The 25019-nt window shown below is 42.3% G+C and overlaps 1 protein-coding gene across 1 annotated transcript in view; it reads right to left on the bottom strand.

Annotated features, from left to right (window-relative positions):
• The window catches only part of Selenoi (selenoprotein I), a 41771-nt gene continuing 16752 nt past the window's right edge, over positions 1-25019 (bottom strand). The window contains exons 3-10 of the mRNA XM_057775795.1: positions 23474-23582; positions 21908-21982; positions 17906-18168; positions 17140-17248; positions 12955-13003; positions 10354-10534; positions 9007-9192; positions 1-6217 (exon numbers count right to left, since the gene is read on the bottom strand). Of these exons, the coding sequence (XP_057631778.1) occupies positions 6119-6217; positions 9007-9192; positions 10354-10534; positions 12955-13003; positions 17140-17248; positions 17906-18168; positions 21908-21982; positions 23474-23582 (1071 nt within the window). The 3' untranslated portion in view covers positions 1-6118. The remainder of the gene's footprint in view (positions 6218-9006; positions 9193-10353; positions 10535-12954; positions 13004-17139; positions 17249-17905; positions 18169-21907; positions 21983-23473; positions 23583-25019) is intronic.

Here is a 25019-nt window from a genome sequence, read left to right on the forward strand (position 1 = left end):
TTTAAAAAATTTTTATTTTTATTACAATAAATATTTATCAATAAAAGAATTAAACAATTTAAAACTAAAACCCACTGCTTAACTTTTGGAGTCCACGGCAGCAGACATGAACATAAATCCAGAGAAGGTCAAGGCCTCTGGAATCCGGTGACAAGAAACAGGTCTTGATTATCTGGACTAGCAGCAGGGAACAGTGACACAGAAAATGCAAAAATCACATCCAAACACCTCAGAGTAGTTTACTATACATTGAATCACAAGACTTGGAACATTCCAGTAAACTTAAGCAAGCTGCAGAGCTCTGCCTTGGCAAAGAGCAAGCATCTCCCCGATGAGGTCCACAGGTACTGCTCCCAAAGCTGCCTCCTAGCCAAAGGGCCCAGCAGACCCAGAAACCTCGACCCTGAAGATAGCAGCCAGCATTCTTAAACCAGTCTTTCTGGTTCCTAATTCCCTGGTGAAAAGAAAGGGGAAAGTGGTGTACTTAAGGGGTTTTCTCAAGGCCTGAGATGACCCAGGGCAGAGAGGGCTATGGCTCCAGGTGGGAAAGTGGCTTTAGGTGTGGACCAAGTCCACACCAAGCAACAGTCTAATGAGGGTTACCACCTGGCTGATAATCAAGAGTAAACTCCATGTAGACGCCATATCATATATACACAGAGAATAGGTGTACATTCTAAACGTGTATATATACACACAGAGAACAGGTGTACACATTAAATGTGTATATATACAGAGAACAGGTGTACACATTAAATGTGTATATATACAGAGAATAGATGTACACATTAAATGTGTATATATACACACAGAGAACAGGTGTACACATTAAATGTGTATATATACAGAGAATAGGTGTACACATTAAATGTGTATATATAGAGAGAACAGGTGTACACATTAAATGTGTATATATAGAGAGCACATGGAACCAGATTAAGTAAATGCTATATTAGTTTACTATTAACACCGCAAGTCCTATACAGGTCAGCTACAACTAAAAGTACTTGAAAGGAGAAAGATTTTATGTCCTTTTCATTTTTCTCTCTGGTATCATTTTCCTTCTTTGTGGCACCCCCCCACACACACACACACACCTGCTCCCAGTTTTTAGGTGCCTGGAAGGGACGGAAGTTTATTCTTGCTTCAGAAGACTTGAGAAAATCTAGTGGTAATGGCACCAAATTAATCTCCACAGCCACAACTGCTGCCACATATTCTGAGCACAGAACAGAAACCTTACTCAGGGAAGCAGCAGTTTATTCTCTTTCTCCTGCCATCCACTGACTCCACTGTCTTCCACTCTACCCAGAGAGAAGAAAAATGAACTAAAACTAGAATTCAGAATTCAACACTAAATTCTGCATTCTTGAGACATGTTGAAGTGAACTAATCACTAGCCTGTTGATGAATAACAGTAATTCCAATAGGTCGGTGATGCAGACAAGGTAAAAGAGGCCACTTCTATAGCCTGCTTAACCTTAAGTACAGAATAAACAAGTTCCAGGTCATGAGTTTTTTCTCTAGATATTAAAAGTCCTTACCAAGAGTATTAAAATTGAGAATTCATCAAGGATTATTTTGCTTATGAAAAAACCCAAATCAACGCTTATCTTGATTGTTACCCAAAGAAACTGCTTAAAAGATCCTATAGCCAATGTGACAGAAGACACCCACAGTATTTATTTAGTCACTCCCTGGACAGTCGATGTGATCTCTGATTTCAGTTTTAGAGCTGCTGTCGGGGGGACTGGCTTCTCTGTCTATTTTAGACTCTCAATGGCCACAATCCAACTGTCATAAAAACAGCCAAACGTAGTCCAGCTTTCTAAGAAGGGCTCTCTGAAAGGGAAGACAACAGAAACAGCCTAAAAGCCCAGAACAACCTTTCTGTGCCGCCTAAAGGTATGTTCCTAGGGAGAGGGCCCTTCTCAAATACTCTAAAGTCAGTCCGTGTGGTGCTTTCGATCCTGGGAACCCAGCCTTCTCCACTGAATGAACAAATCCTTGTTCAGGCTGCCTGTGAGAGAGCTCCAAATGGCAAAACTCCCCCTGCTACTCTAAGCGTGAGTTTGTCAAATGTCTATAAAAAAGAACATATTCCTACTTAAAAGACAAGAGACAATAACCAGCTGGTGTACTATCTCTTGAGCATCTGTTTATTAAAGAGCAAAGCACACTACGAACATGCAGATTGGAGAGTAAGTTACATTTAGTTCATACGGTAGAAACTCGGGAAATGAAGCAGCTAGCAAACCCAATTCCCACAGCTCCATGCAAGAAAGAAACAAACACATCACCCCTTTCCCTGGAAAGGCTAGACCACTATGATTCACTGCGTGCCCTGAAGCCACCGCCTGCTGTAATGCCAGTCATTTGTACTACTGTTGAAGATGATTAAAAAACAAAACCCCCAAACATACAAACCGCATGGGTTACATAATCAATAAGAGACAAGCAGAAATGCATGCTAGCTTTTAAAAAGTCCTAGAGCATCACAGATTCGTTTCACAGTGATTAATTTAATACCAGCTTACTATTAGGAATGTCACTTTAAATGCACGTTCAAGTGCTTTGGTGCAGCCTGCTAGTCAGCATTCTCCCCGAAAGGCTGGAGTAGGGCAGCGAACTATAATAAGATCACTCACCACAGGATGCTCAAGATAGGGCATGCTGCCTCCAAATGACATTTCACGGGACAAAGAAAATTCTGGTCTGACGTCACAGACAGAGGCCTGACCAGAAGTGGGTCAAGATAAGGCCACTCTGAACACAGGCACCCTAACAACCAATATGATTTCTCTATCTGTTCCTGGCTTATCGAGAGACCCAAACTCAAAAGTTGCTACCCACAGGTTTGACTTTCTTCTCTGGGGTTGTTCCCAGTCCTTCACCAGTGAAAAGATATAAGGCATTGACCATCTGAATGTGGCAAGGTCTGGAGGCAACCAAGTCAGGGCTCAGTGAGCTCACCCTGTCCTACGTGGTGGCTACAAGTAGGTTTCAAGTTATAATATCAAGGGAGAAAGTAGCCAGACAGTGAAGCACACACCTTTAATCCCAGCACTCAGGAAGCAGAGAGAGGCAGAGTTCAAAGCCAGTCTAGTCTACCGCGTGAGTTACAGGACAGCTACTGCTACAGAGAGTCCTGTCTGGACCCCACCCACCCTCACAAAGTGGGAGCCGCAGTCCTAGACTTAGATACTTCCAATTAAAAAGAATTTATATTTTTATTTTCATAGGTCATGGAGATGAAGTCTGCTTTGGGAAGCAAGGTGCTACCCATATGCCTTCTGACTACAACATACTCCCTTAATGATCAGGTTCAAAGTCACAAGCAATATTCTTGACATGAACTTAGCACATGCTAACCCTGACATACACCTCTCTCCCCAGCTGCCTCATGAGAGAACACACAGCAGTATTAGCAGAGGCACTGTAACATCCTAAACCATGTTCAACATTTTCTTTTCAAAATTGGAATTAAAAGTATATCAATCATAATATTGAAGTATCAGGGGAAAATTAGTTATATTTTTACTTCAAAGTTACTCTAATGCTCTAAAACCTATAAACAATTACTATTTTTCAAGACAAGTGATGGTGGCCATTTCAAACAGTGTGCTGAAATAAGATCATACATATAATCAAAAGATCAGAAGTGGCGCCTCTATCCAGGTACTGTTAATGTCATTCTACCCTACACCCTCGCAGATACAGGGAGATTACTTTCTGGCAAGCCTGAAAGGGCCTTTTTCATACCATAACCGGAAGAGAAGCATGGGTCTAGCAGAGTAACAACGCAAACCCCTAGCCTGCCACTCTACTCTGCAAGCACAGAAAGCACGGATGCATGCTCCTGCCCGTGAGCTGGTCCCCAAAAGACATCTGTGTCACCTGGGACAGGCTGTGGCGTAAACTCACCCAAATAGAGCACATAAGCTTCCAGAATGTTTACGTTTGGGAAGTGTAGGGGAAGGGGTGTGACCGAGGCGCACAGAGCTCCCGAGCGTCAAATCTCTCATCCGCTGCTGCACAGCGACAGCAGATGGCGGAGGACGTGAGGCGGCTGGGAGGGTTCACAAGTCCACAGGATTCTGAAACAGTGTCAAAACTACCTAAAACAGAAACCTTTACCTCCACAGAGACGTGCTAAACACAAAACAAAGGGCACAAAACATTTTTCAAATCCACTTGATGCAACAAGAAGAGGACAGATACACTGAGAAAGAAAGAAAAAAAGAAAGAGAGAGAGAGAGAGAGAGAGAGAGAGAGAGCCCTCAAATTACAGGACATGATCCTTCAATATACTGTACAAGGTGAAGAAAGTCTGTGGTTCAAATTCATTATTCAATAAATATTTATGTTATTTTCTTTTATACAAATGATTATTCCTGTGTACAACGCCAAAAAAAAAAAAAAGTAAAATGATCATCAAACACCTTATAACAAAGCTCTTTCCCGACTTGGAGTTGCCCAATTCAGTTCTACAGGGCGCGAGTACACAGCACAGTTATCTTCATGTAACTGGCTAGTTTTCTGACCTCCATGATGGCAATTTATTAATGAACACAGAGTCACTTTCCAGTTCCCACATCAACGTCTGCTTTCATTTCTTGTCTTAGAGAAAGTCCCCAAACACACATAAGCCTTACAAACAGTGAAAACCAGCACAGGGCTGTGGGTAGCTCCTCACTCAGTTTCAACAGTCTGATGACAATGATTCCAACTTAAAAACGCTCAGGTGGAACATCAATTAGTTACTTTTTACAAAGCAGCAGACAAAAATTCAACAAAGAGATGAGCTACAATATTTAAGAATGGTCACATTCGTAGGTACATACAGCTATGACTTTAATTACATATCAACACAGTGGTGCCTATCTTATCCAAGTGCGACCTACCCAGAAAAAAAAGGGGTTTAAGACACACTCTTCATTTAAGCACAAACCTCATTCAGTGGAAAAATAAAACCAGCAAGTAAATTTCACTACCACCAAACTAAATAAAGACAAAGTCCAAAGAAAGAGAATGTCCACATTTATAAAATGGTGAGATTTATGAGATAACCACAATACAGCTAAAGGGAGTTTTGTGTTGTCAGTAAACCTCAAAAATTACTGAGTCATCTTAAAGAGTAAATACTCAGTAAGGCATATATATCAAAAGTTTTCTTCAAAAGGGGAGGCGGGAGAGTTAGGGGAGAGAGACTGTCTCTCTGCCTTATCTTATCCCGTGTCAGGTTAAAAACCACAGCAACTCACCCCCAGAAGGAGAGAGAATGAAAGAAGCAGACAGGTGGCCAGGCAGTGCCAGGGTGCTAATCGTGGTCATCATGGAGTTCTGGGTTCCTAACTCCAGTCTAAGTTTTCTCTCACAAGGTCCTTTATCTGCAGCCTCGTAAGTACCACGAGAATGGGACTGTCTGTCAAACACAGCCTCAAGAATCATGGCTCGCAGGCACCCAATCCCAACAGGAGGAAACGCCACAAATAAACAACGGGCCACAATACTAAGTAACAACGGAACACTTCTCTCTAAAAGAAAATTAAACAATTTATCAGCACTGAGCCACGGGAATAGCCGGGCACCAGACAACCTCTCGAAGCTCCACGGGAGAATAACCAGGATTTGGCAATTGTACAAATCTGTGTTCTGTGTTCGCTGGTATCTCGGACCAGAGAGACTTGTTTGATGTTTCTCTACCGTAGATCTGGGCTGCCAACCATTTCTACAGCTAAAGACCTTTTATAAAGTATCAAATATTAGGACATGTTGTGGCTATGCGAACGTTATTAGTGTTCCTGAATCAATCTGGGAACTTTAAACATAAAAGTAAAGCATCCTTAACTCTGTATGAGTCGGAACATTATGGACTCATGAAGCTAGGAACATTTAGCTGGTTTAATGTACACTGTGCTTAACCAAAATGTCTCATGGTTTTATAAAAAAATAAAGTTGGGAGTTAGAAAGCCCAAAATTCCACAAGCTCAGACCATGTTCACTCCTGCTGTCCACACGCCACACATTGCGCTCCCACAGCTGTCAGGCAGAGCAGTTGAGTTCAGTGGTGATGGATGGGATATTTACAGGCATTATTTACAGCACTTCCTGGAGATTACAGGCCGACATTCTTCTCTTCCATTCCTAGTCAATCTGAGTTTGGTTTCCTCAATGAAAAGGGGTAAATGTGAAAATGGCTGCTCAGCTGCTTCACCTACAGAAAACCAGAACACAAGACAGTGACCAACACGTCCCAGTCTTTGGTGAAGGCACTCAGAACTCACCCTCTGCAGACAGTAACTTACTGACATGGTAAAACCGCCAGAAATAAGAAAGGCTCTGCTGAACCAAACTCTAGTCATTCTGCGAGCCTTCTAGAGCAGATGAGTTCATTCTCAAACTTACTGAGAACTATGGTGTTTTCTGACTGACAACAGCTTCTAAAGAAAGCCATTGCTGTAGTCAGTTGGTCTCAGCAGCATCAGTACTGCTAGATAATGCTTCCTAGCCTGGATAAAATGGTGAAAAACCTGGTCTGTGACTCTGAAGACCACGCTGGCCACAGTATCCCCGGCAGGAGTCAGTTCTTTGATACTTTACACTTCCGTATAAGTCAAGAGTTTGTGTGGTTTCTGGCACAAAGAGAGACAAGAAAGATGTTCTTCCTGTTCGCATGTTTATTTTCTAGATTTCTTAAAATTATAATTTATTTTTTACGTTTAATTATTTTTGTCTATGGGTATTCCTTGCATGTATGTCTGTTCGCCATGTGTGTTCAGTGCCCAAGAAGTCCAGAAGGAGGCATCCAGTTCCCTGGAACTGGAGTTACAGATGGCTGTGAGCCTTCATGTGGGTGCTGGGAATTGAACCCAGGTCCTCTAGTACTCTTAACCACTCAGCCATCTCTCCTGCTCATTTTCTTTTTAGATGTACTGATTTGGGGAGAAGGGCACATGTATGCCACGGCATGCACATGGACATCAGAGGACAAGTGCAATGATTGGTTCTCTCCTTCAGTCGGGGGTTCTGAGACAGAACTCACAGAGCTGGGAACAAACAGCCCCTTTACTGGCTCCATGAGAACTTTCCTTTATTTATTATTGTTGAGTATGTGGACAGTTCATGGGTGCTATGTCATACACATGGACACGTGGAGGTCAGATGACAACGAGTCAGTTCTCTCCTTCCACCTTTATGTGGGTTCCAGGGACCCAACTCCTGTTATCGCCTGCTGGGCCCTCTCACAGGCCCTACTGTCCGGATTTTAGAAGTAAATTTGTACTGCTCTTAAAACGTAAAAAAGATTGTGAAGATTGCACAAGGGTCAGAGAGTAAAGTGCTGACAGAGCCCTGAAAAACACTGGGGCTGGGGCTGCAGAGACAGCTCAGTGGTTAATGCATGGAGTTCAGCTCCCAGCCCCACACGGGCAGCTCATAGTTACGAGTAACTCCAGCCCCATGGATCCACAGGCCCTACACTCAGATCACAGTCCCCCCACACAGAGGGATGTGTCTGATGGACACAGTTTCTAAAGAGAAGAGTCTGGCAAAGTGTGGCAGCGCATCTTCACTCCCAGCTGAGGCCGAGCTATGGTCTCCAGGCAGTTCCAGATCAACTAGGGCACACTAAACAAAACAAGTGTCTTGAAATTACAAGACATGGCAATGGTCACTCATAAGATCAATAAATTAATGCCCCCCAAAATTGGCAAAATGTATATATAAATCTTTAAGAATAAAAACATAAGCAATTATCTGACATCACAGTTCATCAAGTTTCTCACAATGTTTTGTTCATCAAGCTGACTCTCAGCAGGCCCCTTCTAAACCAAACACAGGGAGCAGACGCTACAGTGGCAATGTGGATGCCCTGTTTACCCCACGTCTGCAGGCATCCTCTCAACAGGACACAAACCAAAGAAAAGAGCGTTCCAGTGTGTTCATACCAACACTGTAAAGATTAAATCACTGGATAAATGAAATAAGCTGACTAGGACTGGTAACTGGGTAACTACTGGTGGTCTCCCTGATGGAATACGACACGGCAATGACGAAAACATGTAAAATAACTAGAGAACTAGAGAGGGTGTTGGAGTGGGGGAGGGCAGCCACACGGCTCGGACATCACTGTATGTGTCCATTCTTCCTGAGGTGACCTCTTTCTTATTTTGGATCTGCCTGTGTTGGCCAGTTGGTTTTTTTGTTTTGTTTTCTAAACCTGACACAGGTTAGAGTCATCTGGGAAGAACCTCAACTGAGAAAGTGCTTTCATCAGATTGGCCTGTGGGCAAGCCTGTAGTTCATTTTCTTGATTAATGAATGATGCCTGAGAGTCCAGCCTATAGTGGGTGGTGCCACCAATGGGCGCTATAAGAAGCAGGCTGAGCAAACCATGGGGAGCAAGCCAGTAAGCAGTGTTCCTCCATGTCCTCTGCTTCAGTTCTTGCTCTAGGTTCCTGTCCCGACTTCCTTTGATAATGGACCGTGATGTGCAACTCTAGGCTGACATAAACCCTTTCTCCTGAGTTGCTTTTGGTTTTAGTGCTTTTATCACAGCAGTAGAAGCCCTAAGATACTACCCTACTCCATTTCTCACAGGATTAGGAACAGACAGGGGAGCACTATAAACCAATGTTACTTGTTTTCCCCAAATTAAATTAGTAAACAATGAAAGTGTCCTAGGAATAAAGAGGCAAAGAAACAGAAACAAATGTGATTATCTGGTCTCACATAAAGAAAAGCACAGTGTTTTCTCAACAAAATTACTTATATAACGATTTAAAATAAGAACTAATGACCCATAATCACCCACTTAAAAATCACTTGTAGTTGTCATAATATAATCATGAGGAAAAAGCGTCTGAGACGACCCCCTTACTTCTCCCCCACAGTGAGCTGTCTCCACATTTCCAGTCGCTACACTAACAAGCCTCTTCTGCCGTGGTTCCCCACTGTCTAGATGCCTAAGAAGCAGATGAGCCTGCCTCGCTCTAGACTACTCACCACTTGTACTCCGTAGTGGATGTGAGCAAGAGTGAAGGCTGCCGTGAGCGCGTAGAGGAGAAGACTCTCGAGGTGGGAGGCCACTGCGCCTATGTTCACTGCTGCCACAACCAAGAAGAGAGGAAGCAGCAACCAGTTCAAAGTCGGGCACCGTGTGCTGCTCATTTGGCAAACAATTAGCTGACACTTGGGAGAAGCAAGAAGAGGGAGGGAAAAGGGGGTATTAATTAGCAAAGCACTTTCAAAACCAGCCACATTCAAAAAGCTTTCAAGAGTGTATCTATTGTCAATAGTTCTCAACTGCTCAGGGCCCCAAGTGGCCCGACCCCACCCTTGAAGCACTGATCCTGGGACGGTATCAGGAGAGACTAAGACAATGTGGTGGGGACCTGGTACTGGTTAATCTCCACTATCAGCTTCACTAGATTTAGTCATCTCGGAAACACACCTCTGGGCGTGTCTGGGGAGGCGTTTTCAGAGAGGTTTAAATGAGGAAGGAAGACCCACTCGTAGGTGGGCAGCACTATCTGTGTGCTGGAGTCCTGGACTGAATAAAAAGAAAGAAGTGAGCCGAGAAGTCCCCTCGATGCTCCCTCACTACAACTGTATGTAACCAACACCACCTGACACCATGACACCCCGCCATGATGAACTGTTTTCCCTCTTAGAGCACAAGCCAAGGGCTGGAGAGATGCTGGCTCAGCGGTTAAGAGCACTGGCTGCTCTTCCAGAGGTCCTGAGTTCAATTCCCAGCAACCACATAGTGGATCACAACCCTCTGTAATGAGATCTGGCGCCCTCTTCTGGCCTGCAGGCACACATGCGGCCAGAACACAGTATACATAAAAAATAAATCTTAAAAAAAAAAAAAAAATAACGCACGCCTTTAATCCCAGCACTCGTGAGGCAGAGGCAGGCGGAACTCGGAACTCTCTGTGAGTTCAAGGCCAGCCTGGTTTACAAAGGGAGTTCCAGGACAGGCTCCAAAGCTACAGAGAAACCCTGTCTCGAAAAACCCAAAAAAAATAAAAAATAAAAAAAATAAAGCACAAGCCCAAACAAATCCTTCTGTAAGCTGCCTGTCAGGTACTCTACCATAGGATGAGAAGGCATTTTCTCACAGTGCAGTAAAACAGCCTCCTAAACCTGGACACAACTAAACTTCTTCATGGTAATAAGGAGGAAACATGACCTCCAATCAGCAATGAATCAGGCTGTTCCTGATTCTTCGTTTTGTTATTTTAGTTTTGTGAGATGTGGTCTCATGTGGCCCAGGCTGACCTTGAATTATAGGCATAAGCTACCACATCAGGCTTATATGATTTTGAAAAAAACAAAAAGTCTTACGGTGATATTGGCAAAAGCTGTTCCAACCATGAAGTAGAATATTCTAGGGTGAATTTCTAAAATATCTGAAGGAGACCGGAGGACCCACACTGTGGACAAAGTGAAGAGCAGACATGGCGAGAAGAAGGGAACCATGACTTCATAAATGGAGTTGTGTTTCAGAGTGTTGCTTTTATAACTTCTGAAAAATCAATACAGAACATCATTACGTAAGACACACGCCTAACCCTTACCGTCTCCAAACTCCTTTCACATGTATTCTTACTGTGTGTTTACAAACTATGGCACAGAGAACCACCATCATTAGCCCTACTTTAAAGACAGGCTAAGTTAGGAGGAAATGCTCTCAATTTGTAACTGCTACCAAGGCCAGGATTACAACTGAGGCTCTGACTCCAGATCAATCCTCCCACTTTCTTCATTTCTCTATTTTTAGACAGAGCCTCACTATGCAGCCATGGCTGGTCTGGAACTCACTATGTAGATCCACCTGCCTCTGCTTCCAGAGTGCTGGGATTAAAGTAATGTCCTGGCCCCTTTCTTACTTCTTGAAACAAATGATCAACAGCTGTGTTAGGAATGGAGCCATGGGGCCAGAGAGATGGCTTAGAACAGTGGTTCTCAACCTGTGGATGACAATCCCTTTGGAGGTTGTTAAGCAACCCTCTCACAGAGGTCACATATCAGATATTACATTATGATTAATAACAGTAGCAAAATTACAATTATGAAGTAGCAACAAAAAAAATTTTATGTTTGGGGTATTAAAGTGTGGCAGCATTAGGAAGGTTGAGAACCACTGGCTTAAAAGTTAAAAATCCTGACTTTTTTCCAGGGAACCCAGGTTTAATTCCCAGCACTTACATGGAGGTTCACAAACTAACTACAGTTACAGGAGATCCAACACCCTCTTCTGGTCTCCCTGAGCAACAGGAATGCATGTGATACAAACACATACTTGCAAGCAAAATACCCATACATATATTTAAAAAAATCTGTAGTGGGAGCTGCGGGCTGGGTTCCTGCCACCAAGCTCCCGGCTGCCTGGCTAGCTTATGCCCCAAAATAACAACACACAAACTGTATTCATATAAACACTGCTTGGCCCATTTCTATTAATGTGTGTAGCACCACGAGGAGATGACTTACCAGGGAGATTCTAGCCTACGTCCATCTTGGGTCGGAGCTTCATGGCATCTGCCTCAGAGAGGAGAGCTATGGAGTTTGAGCTCACTTCCTCTTCCTCCCAGCATTCTGTTCTGTCTACTCCACCCACCTATGTTCTAACCTATCAGGCCAAGCAGTTTCTTTATTAATTAACCAATGAAAGCAATGGATATATGACACTTCCACATCAAAAATCAAAGTGATACAGATTTAGAGCAGATATATTTCATATAAAAGATTCTGAAGAGAGACATTCTGTGTCTCTAAGTTCACTGGGAGTAATCCAGCGTGTCTGCTCATCTGAATAGGGCTCCAAATTCTAATCTTGGTTTGGTTATTGATCACATTACCTTGGACAGTGTGTGGCCCAATCAAAGCTTCATCTACAAGAAGAGGAAATGACTCAAATGATGGGCATGGTTTGCAAACTTTAAATGCTATTACCTTTCTAAAGACAGGGTCTTTAGAACTGTGTACTGTTGGTAGACCTGGTACTCATTACATAGCCCAGGCTGGCTGGCCTTAGTCTCCAAAGCGCTGAGATTATGAATGTGTCCCACATTTGACTTAAAATTTATCACTTCTATAAATGACCATCACTACAGTAGAAGCTATATAGAGCTTGTCTAGACATGGGCAGGAGTCTGTAAGACAGATCTGGGTATGGAAGGACTAAGTAGGAAGGACAAGATAAAAAAAAAATGGTAGCAGAGGAAACAGCCAGGCCAAAATTACTGAGACGTGACAAAACAAAATATTTTTGGCCAAAACAAGGCAAGTCAGGGCAGCAAGCAAAGATGGGGTGCGCACAAATCGGAACCGAAAGTCCACCTCTACCTACCTAAGGAACTAGTCCCCAAAGGCAGGAAAGTCCACACAACCTCTCATGTGAGAACGAACGGCAGCATAAAGTCCTGTCCTAACCCACACACATTCAGCTTGTATGATCTCATTAACTACACTATAATTGTTCATACAAAGAATGTGAACAAATCAATATTCAACAAGAAAATACTCCCTGTAGGTAGATTCACTCACAAAACTCAAGACTACTGGATCCAAAACCTTAACAAAAGAACTGATCAGTTTTTATAGTTGACTACATAAGCCAACAGAGACAATCTCAATTATCAAGTTCTCACTCTAGATCTGAAATAGAGGTTTTAAACCTTTTCAAAATGTCTAGATTACAAAAATAAGCAGTTAGCTGGGCCTGGTGGCGCACGCCTTGAATCCCAGCACTCAGGAAGCAGAAGCAGGCAGATCTCTGAGTTCGGGGCCAGCCTGATTTGCAGAGTGAGTTCAGGACAGCCAGAGCTGCACAGAGAAACTCTTGAAAACAGAAAGCAAACAGCCCTTCCATGCTAACAATACAACTGTTAAAGATGCCTTTTCTTTTTTTTTCTTTCCACAACTTAAAAAAAAAATACTTACCTAAAAAAGTTCAATAAACTCATTGGAAGAGTAACACATAATGCACAGCCTAAAAAGAAGAATATTTAAATTATTATGAATTTCAAGAGTGATTATTTTACAGTAATTGCACCCATAAAAACCATCCAAGACTTTAGGGCCAGTGGTCTTCAGGTTCAAGTTTATTGCTACAGCGAAAGTACTTTTCTAAAGAGCAGCTGTGGGTGGAGAGCGCAGCACGCAGTTCAGTCTGTGAAGCCAGCACAGGCTGGAGCAGCCAGCCTCGACTTCAGTCACAGAACCACGACACTCTGGGAAACCCAACCTTTCAGTCAGTGCCTCATTCTCTTCATTTTTGAAACAAAAAATAGTAGCAACTGCATAGAGCCTAAAAACTGCATGGATTATTACATGCAAAGACACCAGAGTAGCACCTACACAGGGCAAACTAGAAAATCGATATGAGCTACTACAAAGGGGGTAGAGGGAGCAGAAAATACTTGGGAACTGTTGCTTCCTGCTTTATTTATTTTTTTAATGATTTATTTTTACTTCATGTCCATTTGTTTTTCCTGTATGAAGGTGTTGGAGTCCTTGGAACTGGAGTTAACAGACAGTTGGGAACTGCCATATGGGTGCTGAGAATTGAACTCAGGACCTCTGGAAGAGTAGTGAGTGCTCTTAACCATTGAGCCAGCTCCCCAGCCCCTCCTATTTCATTTTAATCTTCCTAGAATCTTCAGTTTCTCTCCTCCCCCACACTATCCACACAATGTTTATTCTTCTGAGAAAGCCCCCTGCGGCACAGCTCACCCTGTCACATCCCACCCTCTGCTACGTTCTAGAGCTTTCAGTCCTTAACATTCAACTGCTCATCTTGTCCCCCAGGAAATACACTCCTGAAATCCAACAGTAAGCATGTAGACAACCTGTGTTCTAAGTTAGCAAAAGAAAAAACTACCTTTATTTCTTCTCTAAGTGGAATTGAGTTTATGTTCTGTTAAAGACTTACATATTAAATTCTAAATTTCAAGTATACAGTAGAGATGAAACCCATATATGCACACCTGCTTTTCATAGTGCCATAACTTAAGGCCAGACTTCTTATTCCTCACATTTCTAACTTATCACATAGGAACTTTAAGAAAACAAAACACTAAGATGGGACTGGAGAGAGATGGCTCAGTTCCCAGCGCCCACGTGGTGGCTAATAACCACCTGTAACTCCAGGTCCATGGGATCTGATACCATCTTCTGGTCTCTGTGATATATAGACATATGTGCAAGCAAAACACTCACATATACATAGAATTAAGAAATACATAAATAAGCCATCAACAAGGAGCTGAAAGATGCCTCAACAGTTAAGAGAACTGTTCCTTACTGTTGCAGGGAATCCAGGTTTAAGTCCCTGCACCCACATGATAGCTCACAACCATCTGTAACCCCAGATTCAGAGGAGCCAGTGCCCTCCTCTGGTCTCCATAGGAACAAGGCACGCATACAGTACACAGACATATATGTAAACAAAATATCCATACATACAAAACTAAAAGAAAAAAACCCAAAAAATTCCTCCAAAATAAAAAACATCTTAAAGAGAAGTTTAAAAAGACACGTGAGAACTATAATTAATCAACCCAAAGGATCAATGCACACAAAACACAAGAGCATACAGGAAGTGTTCAACAATTCTATTGGGAAAAATGGGCTAGAGTTTAAAAACACACAGGAAAACGAACAAATGGTTATTAAACCTAGGTAAGTTCATTTAGGAGAAATGCAAATTGAAGCTACCCCAGTGTATCACTTCTTACCCACAGACTAACAAACATGGCAATATACTATGATGGAGAAACTATGAATTAACAGCATTTCCACAATAGCTCATATGCATGTAAAATCAATGTGGAGCGAAATACAGAAGTGTTCAATACCAGTGCAAGCACCTGTCCTTCATTACAATTCTACTTCTAGGACTCTCTTCCACGCTAGCTAGCCTGGCAGAAAATGTAAGACACGAGCACAGACTATTTACTCCAACAACGTGCACAACAGCAAAGGCTGGAGACAACCCAAGGGCTGGCTGCAACAAGAGATGAGGCAAACCCTCACACACTATCACGGGTATACCCGTGGGGACGGGGGCACCTACGAACAAGGCAAACCCTTACACACTATCACGGGTATACAGCAGTGGGGACGGAGGCATCTACGAACAAGGCAAACCCTTACACACTATCACGGGTATACAGCAGTGGGGATGGGGGCACCTACGAACAAGGCAAACCCTTACACACTATCACGGGTATACAGCAGTGGGGACAGGGACACCTACGAACAAGGCAATAAAATGATGCATGCTTTTCCAAACCATAAATTAAAAAAAAAAAAAAAAAAAGGTTGAGAGAGAGCTTAGTGGGTAAAGACACTTATTGCCAAGTCTGACAACCAGAGTTCTATCATGGAGAAGGAGAGTTGTCCTCTGTGGCACACACAGAGAACAGGTAATAAATAGATACAAACAAAAACTAAGGACGGCTGAGAGAAAAGGAGAATAAGTAGAATAAAAGCTATACTTCTTTGAGTATACTGTTTTATAGATTTCAATTTGTAATCATAAATATTTTCTACAACTATAAAGAATAAAATTCAAAAGAAAACCCAATGTTTATAAGTTGAAGCAAAATTTACATGTACATACCCCAAAATAGTGTCACATATCAAAGTGGTCCCTTTCCTATCAGATTTTGAATTATGTGGCATTTCTACCATAAAACTAACTTGAGTCCCCTACGTATCTGCTGAAGGAATGGCTAAACAAAGAGCATCAGTGTCTGTGAGTGCTACTGGATGAAGAGCACACACCAAGTTGGCACTGGCTACAACACCTGAACCCTTTATCGCTATTTATAACAGAGACAACTAGACGTGGTGTTCTTCCTAATATGTGCTCATGTTAACTTTTGATTTAGCCGAAGGAGCTATCTATGGGCAGCTGACTGTGAGCAACAGAGCTCACATGGTGGTTTGGAAAGCAGTAAAAGGCAAGGATTCTAGGCAATTACTTTAGAAGTCAGATACATGAGAATAAAATGCATACATGCAGGCTATTGATCTGCTGCTTTATCTAAGCACAACCCAACCTATTACTGCTGGTGAACCTTGATAAAGTCTAGAAACTAGGTAAAGCTCAGAAACTACTGACTACAGTATAGACACTGACCTTCTAGTGGTTCTGGGCCATATTTAGGAACCATTCTGTTTTACCTACCAAACATTTATCTGTAAAAAGTGGTTTTATTTACTTATTTGTTTGTTCATTTTTAAGCCTTGAAAAAGCTACTTTTCCTTTCCTACCATTAGTGAGTCTCTAAATCAAGCAGGTTGTCTCATGGAGGCTTGTACATTTTATATTTAAATTTGATATGCTGAATTTAAAGAATACAGAAACATCCACTTTATTAGGTACTCTAAAACATTAACCATGTGCTTTCACGGACACTTAAGCCAGACATGGGGACACACACCTCCCAGCACTTGGGAGGTGGAGGCAAGAGGATCAGGAGTTTAAGGGCAGCCTTGGTTATATAAAATCCTGCCTCAGAAAAACAAAGGAAAAAGAATGGGGCTGAAGTGATGGGGTGGACACGAGCCCCTGAGAAGGGTGGGGGTGGTACAGGCTAGAGTAGGTGTGACAGCTTCGGTCTGCCATGAAGGTTGCCTTCTTAGGGAGCAACAGACAGGGTACAAAGATGGTAACCATAACCAAACTCGCCAGTATCTAGTAGCATGAGAAGGAAGGTATCCAAGAGATACCAAAAAAATTAAAAAAATAAAAAAATAAAATGAGCAAACATATTAAATTTCCGTATTTCATCTACTCTTTCAGATTAACAATTTTCAACTTGAAACAGGTATGAATTTTGTTCACTAAATGTGGGTCCTCCAATACAGTCTAAACAGGTAACAACTTTACAAAGTTTGTGTGTTGATCTACTTTGGCATTTCTGTTCGATTAGAAAAACTTGGTGCTCAACAACAAAACCCATTGTTTTCTTTAACATTCTGGCAGGAACCCTATAGGGCCGTAGGGTTAGTCTGCTTGGTGGAGAACAAGGACAGAGTGTTATCACTTGCTATGTTCAACACTGGCTTTGCATAACAAAGTGATGTTAAGACAGGCTTCGACATGGAGCTCCTTACCAATAATCATTGCAGTGAATAGGTCTCTATATAAGAAATTAAACAGGAAAGGTTCATACCAGGCCTCAACTCCCACCACCGCAGTCACTATGTAGACAAAGGAAATAGTCTGGAAGAAAAACACAGACAGAACAGAGGCATCAGCAGCTGAACAACCAAGGAAGCCAACAGGGCTTTATGCCTCATTAAGTCTAATCAAAGTGACTACTGAAAAATGTGCTTAAATTTGCTATATGGCACATCTTCTTGCCTATAAGAGACTTCTTCCCCCTCCCTCCAATATTGCCATCAAATAGTGACACTGAGGCAATGCAGGCAAGTGGTCACCATCTGCAGCCCTTTAAAGGCAGCTTACAAACTGGTTACGTCACAGGATGGCTTGATTGCCCACCTGACCAACCTCCAACAGCAAACACAACCCAATTTCCCATTTCTTTATTGACTTCTTATGGTAAATAGAGAAAAGGCAACACAAGAAGATTCAAAGGCAGAGAATTAACACAGGTATAGCTGATGAGACAAAGCTCTCAACTCACTGAAGTTGGCAAGGAAGACAAATGGCCAACAGTACAGTCATATTTATACACCTTTCTCTAAAAATAAACTAAAAAATCAACCTGTCAAACTAAATCATATTTAATAACATTAAGAAGCCACCACTCCGGCCCCACACATCAGATCTAACTTGCTAATGCCTAACAGCAGTGAAGAAGGGTAGCAAAAGCTTTAAAACATGCAAACCATTTAGGGCAGAATGCATACTTACCACTTGGCTAATGTCATATCCCCAGGGCAGGAAAAGAACGCCTGTGTTATACTTTTCCCAGTGAGACAGGATGAAAGAAAACAAAACTACCCAGAGCAGGAGATAAAGAACAAAAACACTGACACCAGTGGGTCCTCGTCCAAAGATGGAGTACACAGTCACAACAAAGTAAACACATGACCAACTATCCAGGCCGTGGTCAAAAAGTTCCCCTAAAGGGGTGCTGGAATTGGTTCTGCGTGCTTGTTTCCCATCTACTCCATCTGCAACAAAACACATCACAGAAAAAGGTCAACATCTGGCCAACAAGCATGGAGAAAGTCAACTTCAGGAAACTGGTAGAAAGATGCGACCAAGTCATACGGATGTTAAGTGCAACTCAAGCCAGTGCTCCAGAGTCTGGTCTTTAAATTATACAACTGAGACATTCCAGAAAGAAAAAAAAAAATGCAATTTCTCTTTCTGAAGATTATTTATCTATTTATTTATTTGGCGTGCGTGTGTATATGCAAAAGGCAATGAAGGCCAGGAGAGGGCACTGAATCCCTAGGAGCTGGGATTACTGACAACTGTGAGCCACCTGCTACTGCTATAGGTGATGGGAACAGGACTCCAGTTCTCTGGAAGATCAATAGCACTCTTAACCACTGAGCCATCTCTCCTCCAGCCCTGCAATTTCTTGAGATGGAATCTAAAAACTCTTATCATACTACACTGAATGCTGTCATTTTAGATCTAAGAGGGAAGAATTCTAGCTGGACTCCAAACTCTTCAAACGGGGCACAGATTCTCTGGTTCTCACAGCTGCTCATCACAGTTATCTAGCTGACCAGTTCCTGCTCCAGTCATCAATCTCACTTCATCCTGTGACGTAAGGACCTCTCCTCACAGCTCTGCTCTGCCCTCATTGGAAACGCTTTCAGAACACGCATACAGTAAGGCAGTCAGCACACACTATGGCTGAATCTGTTGAACTTGTACAACGCACTCACTGATTTTGGTGCTATGAAAATGACAAGAAGGGGCAGGAGAGACAGCTTAGCAGTTAGGAACACTGCTTGCTCTTCCAGAGGACTTAGGTTTGATTCCCAAAACCATGTGGTGACTCAAAACTACCTGTAATTCTGGTTCCAGGGGATCTGACAGCCTCTTCTGGCCTCTGCAGGCACCAGGCACACACATGGTATACAGACATAGACACAGGCAAAACACCCAAATATGTAAGTTAAAATAAATGAATAAAAATTATAAGAACCTTATAATTGAGCTTGGCCTTGGAGTATTTACAACCGAGAAAGGGACAGAAGACAATCACTAAAGGCATGGTGTGTCACAGACCAGGAAAAGAGGACGAAAAAGGCAAGGGTTCCCTTCAGAAGATCTAGACTGGCCTTTAGAGCGAGATGAAATGTGAGTGGGGACGTAAAACTGAATTGGATTTCAGCAGGTAAGAGATATAGGAGGATGCCATTTCAGGAGAGGAGTGCTATCAGTGACTGCGCTGAGATAGAAACCACAGTGCACAGCAGAAGGCCTGAGTGCCAAAGAGCACAACTCACACTCAGAAAAAACAAGTCGTATACAGTCTGATGGGAAGCCAGTATGTGAGGGCAGTATCAGAGGGCTCGAAGAGGGGCTGGAGAGATCACTTAGCATTTGCTGTTCTTGCAGAGGACCCAGGTTCGGTTTCCAGCATCCACATGGCAGCTCACGACCATCCTTAACTCCAGTTCTAGATCTGATGCCTTCATCTGGCCTCCTGGGACATTTGATATGCACACGGTGCACATATACACATGCAGGTAAAACATTCATACATTATAAAAGAAAAAAGTAAGCCATACACTTGGTTCTCTATTAAAAACAAACAAAACAAAAGCCTCTAACAAGAGATTTGAGTCACTTCAAAAATTTTAGGGACTAGAGGGAGTAACTAAAAGATGTATGAATAGAAAAGGGCAAGAGAAAAAGTTATGCTTTAGGAAGGTTCGCTGAAACAATGTGATTGACAGGCTGGAGACGGGGACCCTAGTCCCTAGTTAGATAGATAGAGATGGAGCACATGGGAATGAGAAGAAGAGGTGGAACAATACCAAAGAGACAGAAACTGGGTGCGCGAGTGCTAACTTCCACTCAGGGGACAGAGGAAGGAGGATATCAAGTTGGAGGTCGCTGAGCCACAAGGGAAACTCAAAGAAAACCAAACAAGTAAAAATGAGAGAATACATAAAGATGAAGACCCAAGAAGACAACTGCCCAGGTCCCTGCCTGGGTACCAGGATAGCAGCAGTGCTCCTACAAAGATACACAGAGGGAATAGGAGACCAGCAGGGCAGGGGTGTGGGGTGCATGGGGATGGGATTCTTTTCTGCTTCCATATGGCTGAAATATCTAGGAACAAACAAACAAACAAAAAACTCTTTCTCTTATTCACTGGCTTAACAATTTTTTAAATTTCTGTTTAACTCATATGGCTAAACCATCAAATACACAAACACATATTAATCAGTTTTTATGCACTTTTTCAGTGACTTCATTCCAGCTCGCTACACTGGGACTGAGTATGTTTCAGAATATAATCTTTTCCTCAGACTGGGGATTTATAGGATAGTCAATTATTATAAAAGACATGTTCAAAACTACCAAAACTACTACAGTACCAAACAATTTTTGCAATACTTGCACAGTCACACTTACTAAAGATTATAAGCTCCTCATGTTAGTTCATGACTAGTTCTGCAACAAATGGCTTTTGTCAGTATCTGCAGAAACCGTGGACCTGAAATAACTGGAACACAGGGCCTGACAAGGCTCATGTGAGATGCTGCGGGCGGAAAGAGCTCACGGGTCTCCTCCTCTTTCCCTAGTCCTCAAGGCAGCCCTCGGCAATGAACTCCCTCAGCAGCATTTTAAAACCTGCTCACCTTTTCTCACAAGTCTATACAGCTCTACCCTAATACATAGCCTTTACTTAAGGTTCCGGCTCTCAGAGACCTCACTGCTCTCCTCACTCCTACAGCTCTCCCACCTACCACGTCAGCACTAATGTACCACGTCACACTGGTTCTGTGAGAACACATTCTTTTTATTTGAAAAGACTTAAAAACAACTTGAACTTCAGGTCTGCTACTTCACATGTGCTTGAAAACCAAACACTGAACTGCTACTGTGTGCCAGGCAATGTTCTAGAAACTTAGGTTGCAAAAAAAAACAAGAATACTCACTCTTAATTTCTATGTCCAAATTTCTTGCCAAACTTAAGGCAACAATGTCTTACTCCAAGAGCTGGTAAATCTTGTGGTAAAAGCCAAATAATGAATACTTTGGCCTTTTGGGCCATACCCTTTGTGAGACTGTTGTAACTTCTCAATGGATCTTTATTGCAGGAAGGCAGCCATGGACAGCACATAAGGAAATGCACACTGCTGTACTCCGGGAAAGCTGTGCTAAGGGAGAGTCCATTTTCTTCAGAGGCGTGGTCCTTGGCAGGCTGCCCATGCCAATAGATGGCTCTAACTATGGGCGTGCCCATACGGCAGCACTAACTGGACTCAGTGGGTTAAAAAAGAAAAAAGGTCATCAAGTTTGGAAGAGGATGTGCAAGGGGCTCCAAGAGAGGTTGAAGAGGGAGGAGTTGATACAATTTAAATATACAACACATATATAGGAAATTATTAAAGAACTCTTAAAAATTTCTTGAACAACAAAAATAAAACACACAACAAAAAACATTAACAAAAACCTTACTTCCAAAAATAGAAAGTTATCCAGATTTGGCCTGCAAGCAGTCACCTGGCAATCCCTATTTTATTCTGAATCCCTGGCAGTAAGTGACACTGCTTTTCATACACTCAAAAATATAAATGATCGATTTGAGCAAGATATTAATAGACCCTAGTTAAAATGAGTAAAGCATATTTATGAGAAAATGCATATTTAATGAGTGCTTAGTCTTGCTGATATGGTAGCCACGGACTAAATGAGCATTTGCCAGTTTCTTACCTAGAGTGTAGGCTACGAAGTTGAGGATGCCCACAACAATCCAAACCCAGTCAGGCACATGCTTGTGACCTGGTGCTGTGAAGGAAAGCAACCAAGATTTTATTTACTACAGTCAACTGCAACTGCTCTCACCACCCCACCTGCTGCCACTGAGAAATGCTGCTACTTGTTAATGAGGAGTTGTTACGTCACCATGTACTCTGAATGCAGAGCTAAAATATTAAAAGGTAGCAGGTACCAACTCAGTTTTAATAAGCTATGCTCCAGACCAATGTCAAAAATATTTTAGAAACCAGATGGTAGGGGCGTATGCCCTTTATCCTAGCACTTAGGAGGCAGAGGCAGGCCTCCGTGAGTCCGAAGCCAGCATGGTATATAAGTTCCAGGACAGCCAAGGCTACACAGAGAAACTCTGTCTTGAAAAATAAAAAACAAAAAGGAAAAGAAAGAAAGAAAGAAAGAAAGAAAGAAAGAAAGAAAGAAAGAAAGAAAGAAAGAAAGAAAGAAAGAAAATAGAAAAGGTCAGCTGTAGGACTTAGGCCTGTAGTTACAGCTACTCAAGAGGTCAAGGTAGGAGGATTGAAAGTTGGAAGCCAGCCAGGGCAACTCAGTAAGACCCTGCCTCAAAACAAAATTTGAAAAACTTGGGCTGGGTTTATAGTAAGTGACACAGCACAAGCCTAGCATGTGTAAGGTCCTGAGTCTATCCCTACCTGCCCGCCTCCCCACCCCCCACAAAAACAACAACAAAAAGCTGCTAAGGCCCAGCTAAGGACCATTTCCGGAGGAAATCTGGAGTCACGTAAGGAAAGAAATGAACAGGCGGCTCACGGAAGGTGACACTGTATTCCCTTAGGAAAAGAGGCAGTTTTTCCTCCATGACTGGAGATGGGAGAGGGTCATTCCTGGCTTTGTACGCATGGTGGGCCCTACTTGGTACTGATTCTTAGATAGCTTCACAACTCTATATTTCTGCCTACATGCAAATCCTCTTTTAAAAATGTTTGTGAACTTAAGCTACATGCTAAAGCTAGTCCTGAAGTCCTGACTCTCTTGCCCCTATATGCAAATTGCTGGGATTACAAGCTTGCATCATAACACCCATCTTCTAATTATTCATTATTTGCCAAAACCTTGCTGCTTTTTAGACAGCATATCTAAATTTAATAGATAAGTTGTTACTGTTTTTCTTCTCTTTCTTTTTTATTTTTGGTTTTTTGAGAGAGGATTTCTCTATGTGTATCCTTGGCTGTCCTGGAACTCACTCTGTAGACCAGGCTGGCCTCAAGCTCACAGAGATCCTCCTGCTTCTGCCTTCCTAGTGCTGGGATTAAAGGCATGTGTGCATCTCCGCTGCCCAGCACTATTGCATTTCTAAAACTTAATGGAAATAATATACAACATTATAAAAACACAACTTAGTTTTACACACAATCCCAACATCTTATATAACATTCTAACATCCAAAACTTTCAGAAACATAAGCATCTTAGATATAGAAACTAACCACACCCGTTTGCTACTCAAGACATTTAAAATTATGCATTAAGATAACAAAGTTCTCACCTGAAGCATAAAAGTCAGGATCGAAGTATGTCAAAAGTAGGAAATTGAACACAACCAGCAGAAATCCAGAAAAGGTTATAAGATTGGGAGCCAGCCAAGCAGGAAATACCTGTTTTTTTTTTTTTCAAAATAGTTGTAAATAAGTAAATAAAGCTCTGTTCAATAAACATCACAACATACAAAACTAGGTCATAAAAGTTACCAATTTGAAAGAGCATATGTATGATGGAGGAAGGTCATTGGTTAATTAATAAAGAAACTGCTTGGCCTCATAGGTTAGAACATAGGTGGGTGGAGTAAACAGAACAGAATGCTGGAAAGAAGAGGAAGTGAGCTCATATGCCTTAGCTCTGCTCTCTGGGGCAGATGCGATGAAGCTCCAACCCAGGATGGATGTAGGCTAGAATCTTCCTGGTAAGCGCACCTTGGGGTGCTACACAGATTATTAGAAATGGGCTAAATTAATACGTGAGAATTAGCCAAGAAGAGGCTAGATATAATGGGCCAAGTAGTTTTTAAAAGAATACAATTTGTGTGTTGTTATTCTGGGGCATAAGCTAGCCAGGCAGCCGGGAGCTGGGTGACAGGAACACAGCCCACAGCTCCTACTACATATGTAGGTGTTATGTATATTAAAACAGAAACAATAACTCCAACTGGTAGATGAACATTTCTTTCTCTTCCCTGTTCCCTATCTTTAGAAGATTCTTTGATACACAAACTTTTATAAGGATACCATTCAGCTTATTTTAGAATGTTTCAAAGGCCTTTTATAGAAATGATCAATTACAGTGTATATATCTAGGGGTGAGGGCAGCACCTCCATTACAGCTTACTAAAGACACTGTTGGCTGGGTCTGCAAGCACAGGCTGTAATCTCAGCTACTCAGGTCAGTGAGGCAGGGGCATTCCAAGTCCAAAGCAACTCAGTGAGTCCTTGTTTTAAAGGTAAAAGGTGTGTGTGTGGGGGGGGGGGGGGTGGAGAGATGGCTCAGCAGTTAAGAGCACTGACTACTTTTCCAGAGGGCCCGGGGTTCAATTCTCAGCACCCACATGGCAGCTTACAACTGTCTGTAACTCCAGTTCCGGGCATCTGGCACCCTCGCAGATATGTAGACAAAAGACCAATACACATAAAACTTTAAAAGGTTTAAAAAATAAAAAAGGCAAAAGGGGCTGGAAAGTGGCTTAGTGGTTACAAGCATTTGTCCTTTCAGAGGACCCAAGTTCAATTCCCAGCACCCCCATGGTGGCTCACAACTCTAGTTCCAGGGCACTAGCTATGCACATAGTACAGACATGCATGTAGGCAAAACACTCATACACATAAAATAATAAATATAAGGCCGGGTGGCGCATGCCTTTAATCCCAGCACTCGGGAGGCAGAGGCAGGCGGATCTCTGTGAGTTCGAGGCCAGCCTGGTCTACAAGAGCTAGTTCCAGGACAGGAACCAAAAGCTACAGAGAAACCCTGTTTCGAAAATACAATAATAATAATAATAATAAATAAATCTAAAACAATTTTTTCAAAAAGTAAAAAGAAGG

The sequence above is a fragment of the Chionomys nivalis genome, chromosome 1 (assembly GCF_950005125.1).
Source record: "Chionomys nivalis chromosome 1, mChiNiv1.1, whole genome shotgun sequence".
Lineage (NCBI taxonomy): Eukaryota > Metazoa > Chordata > Mammalia > Rodentia > Cricetidae > Chionomys > Chionomys nivalis.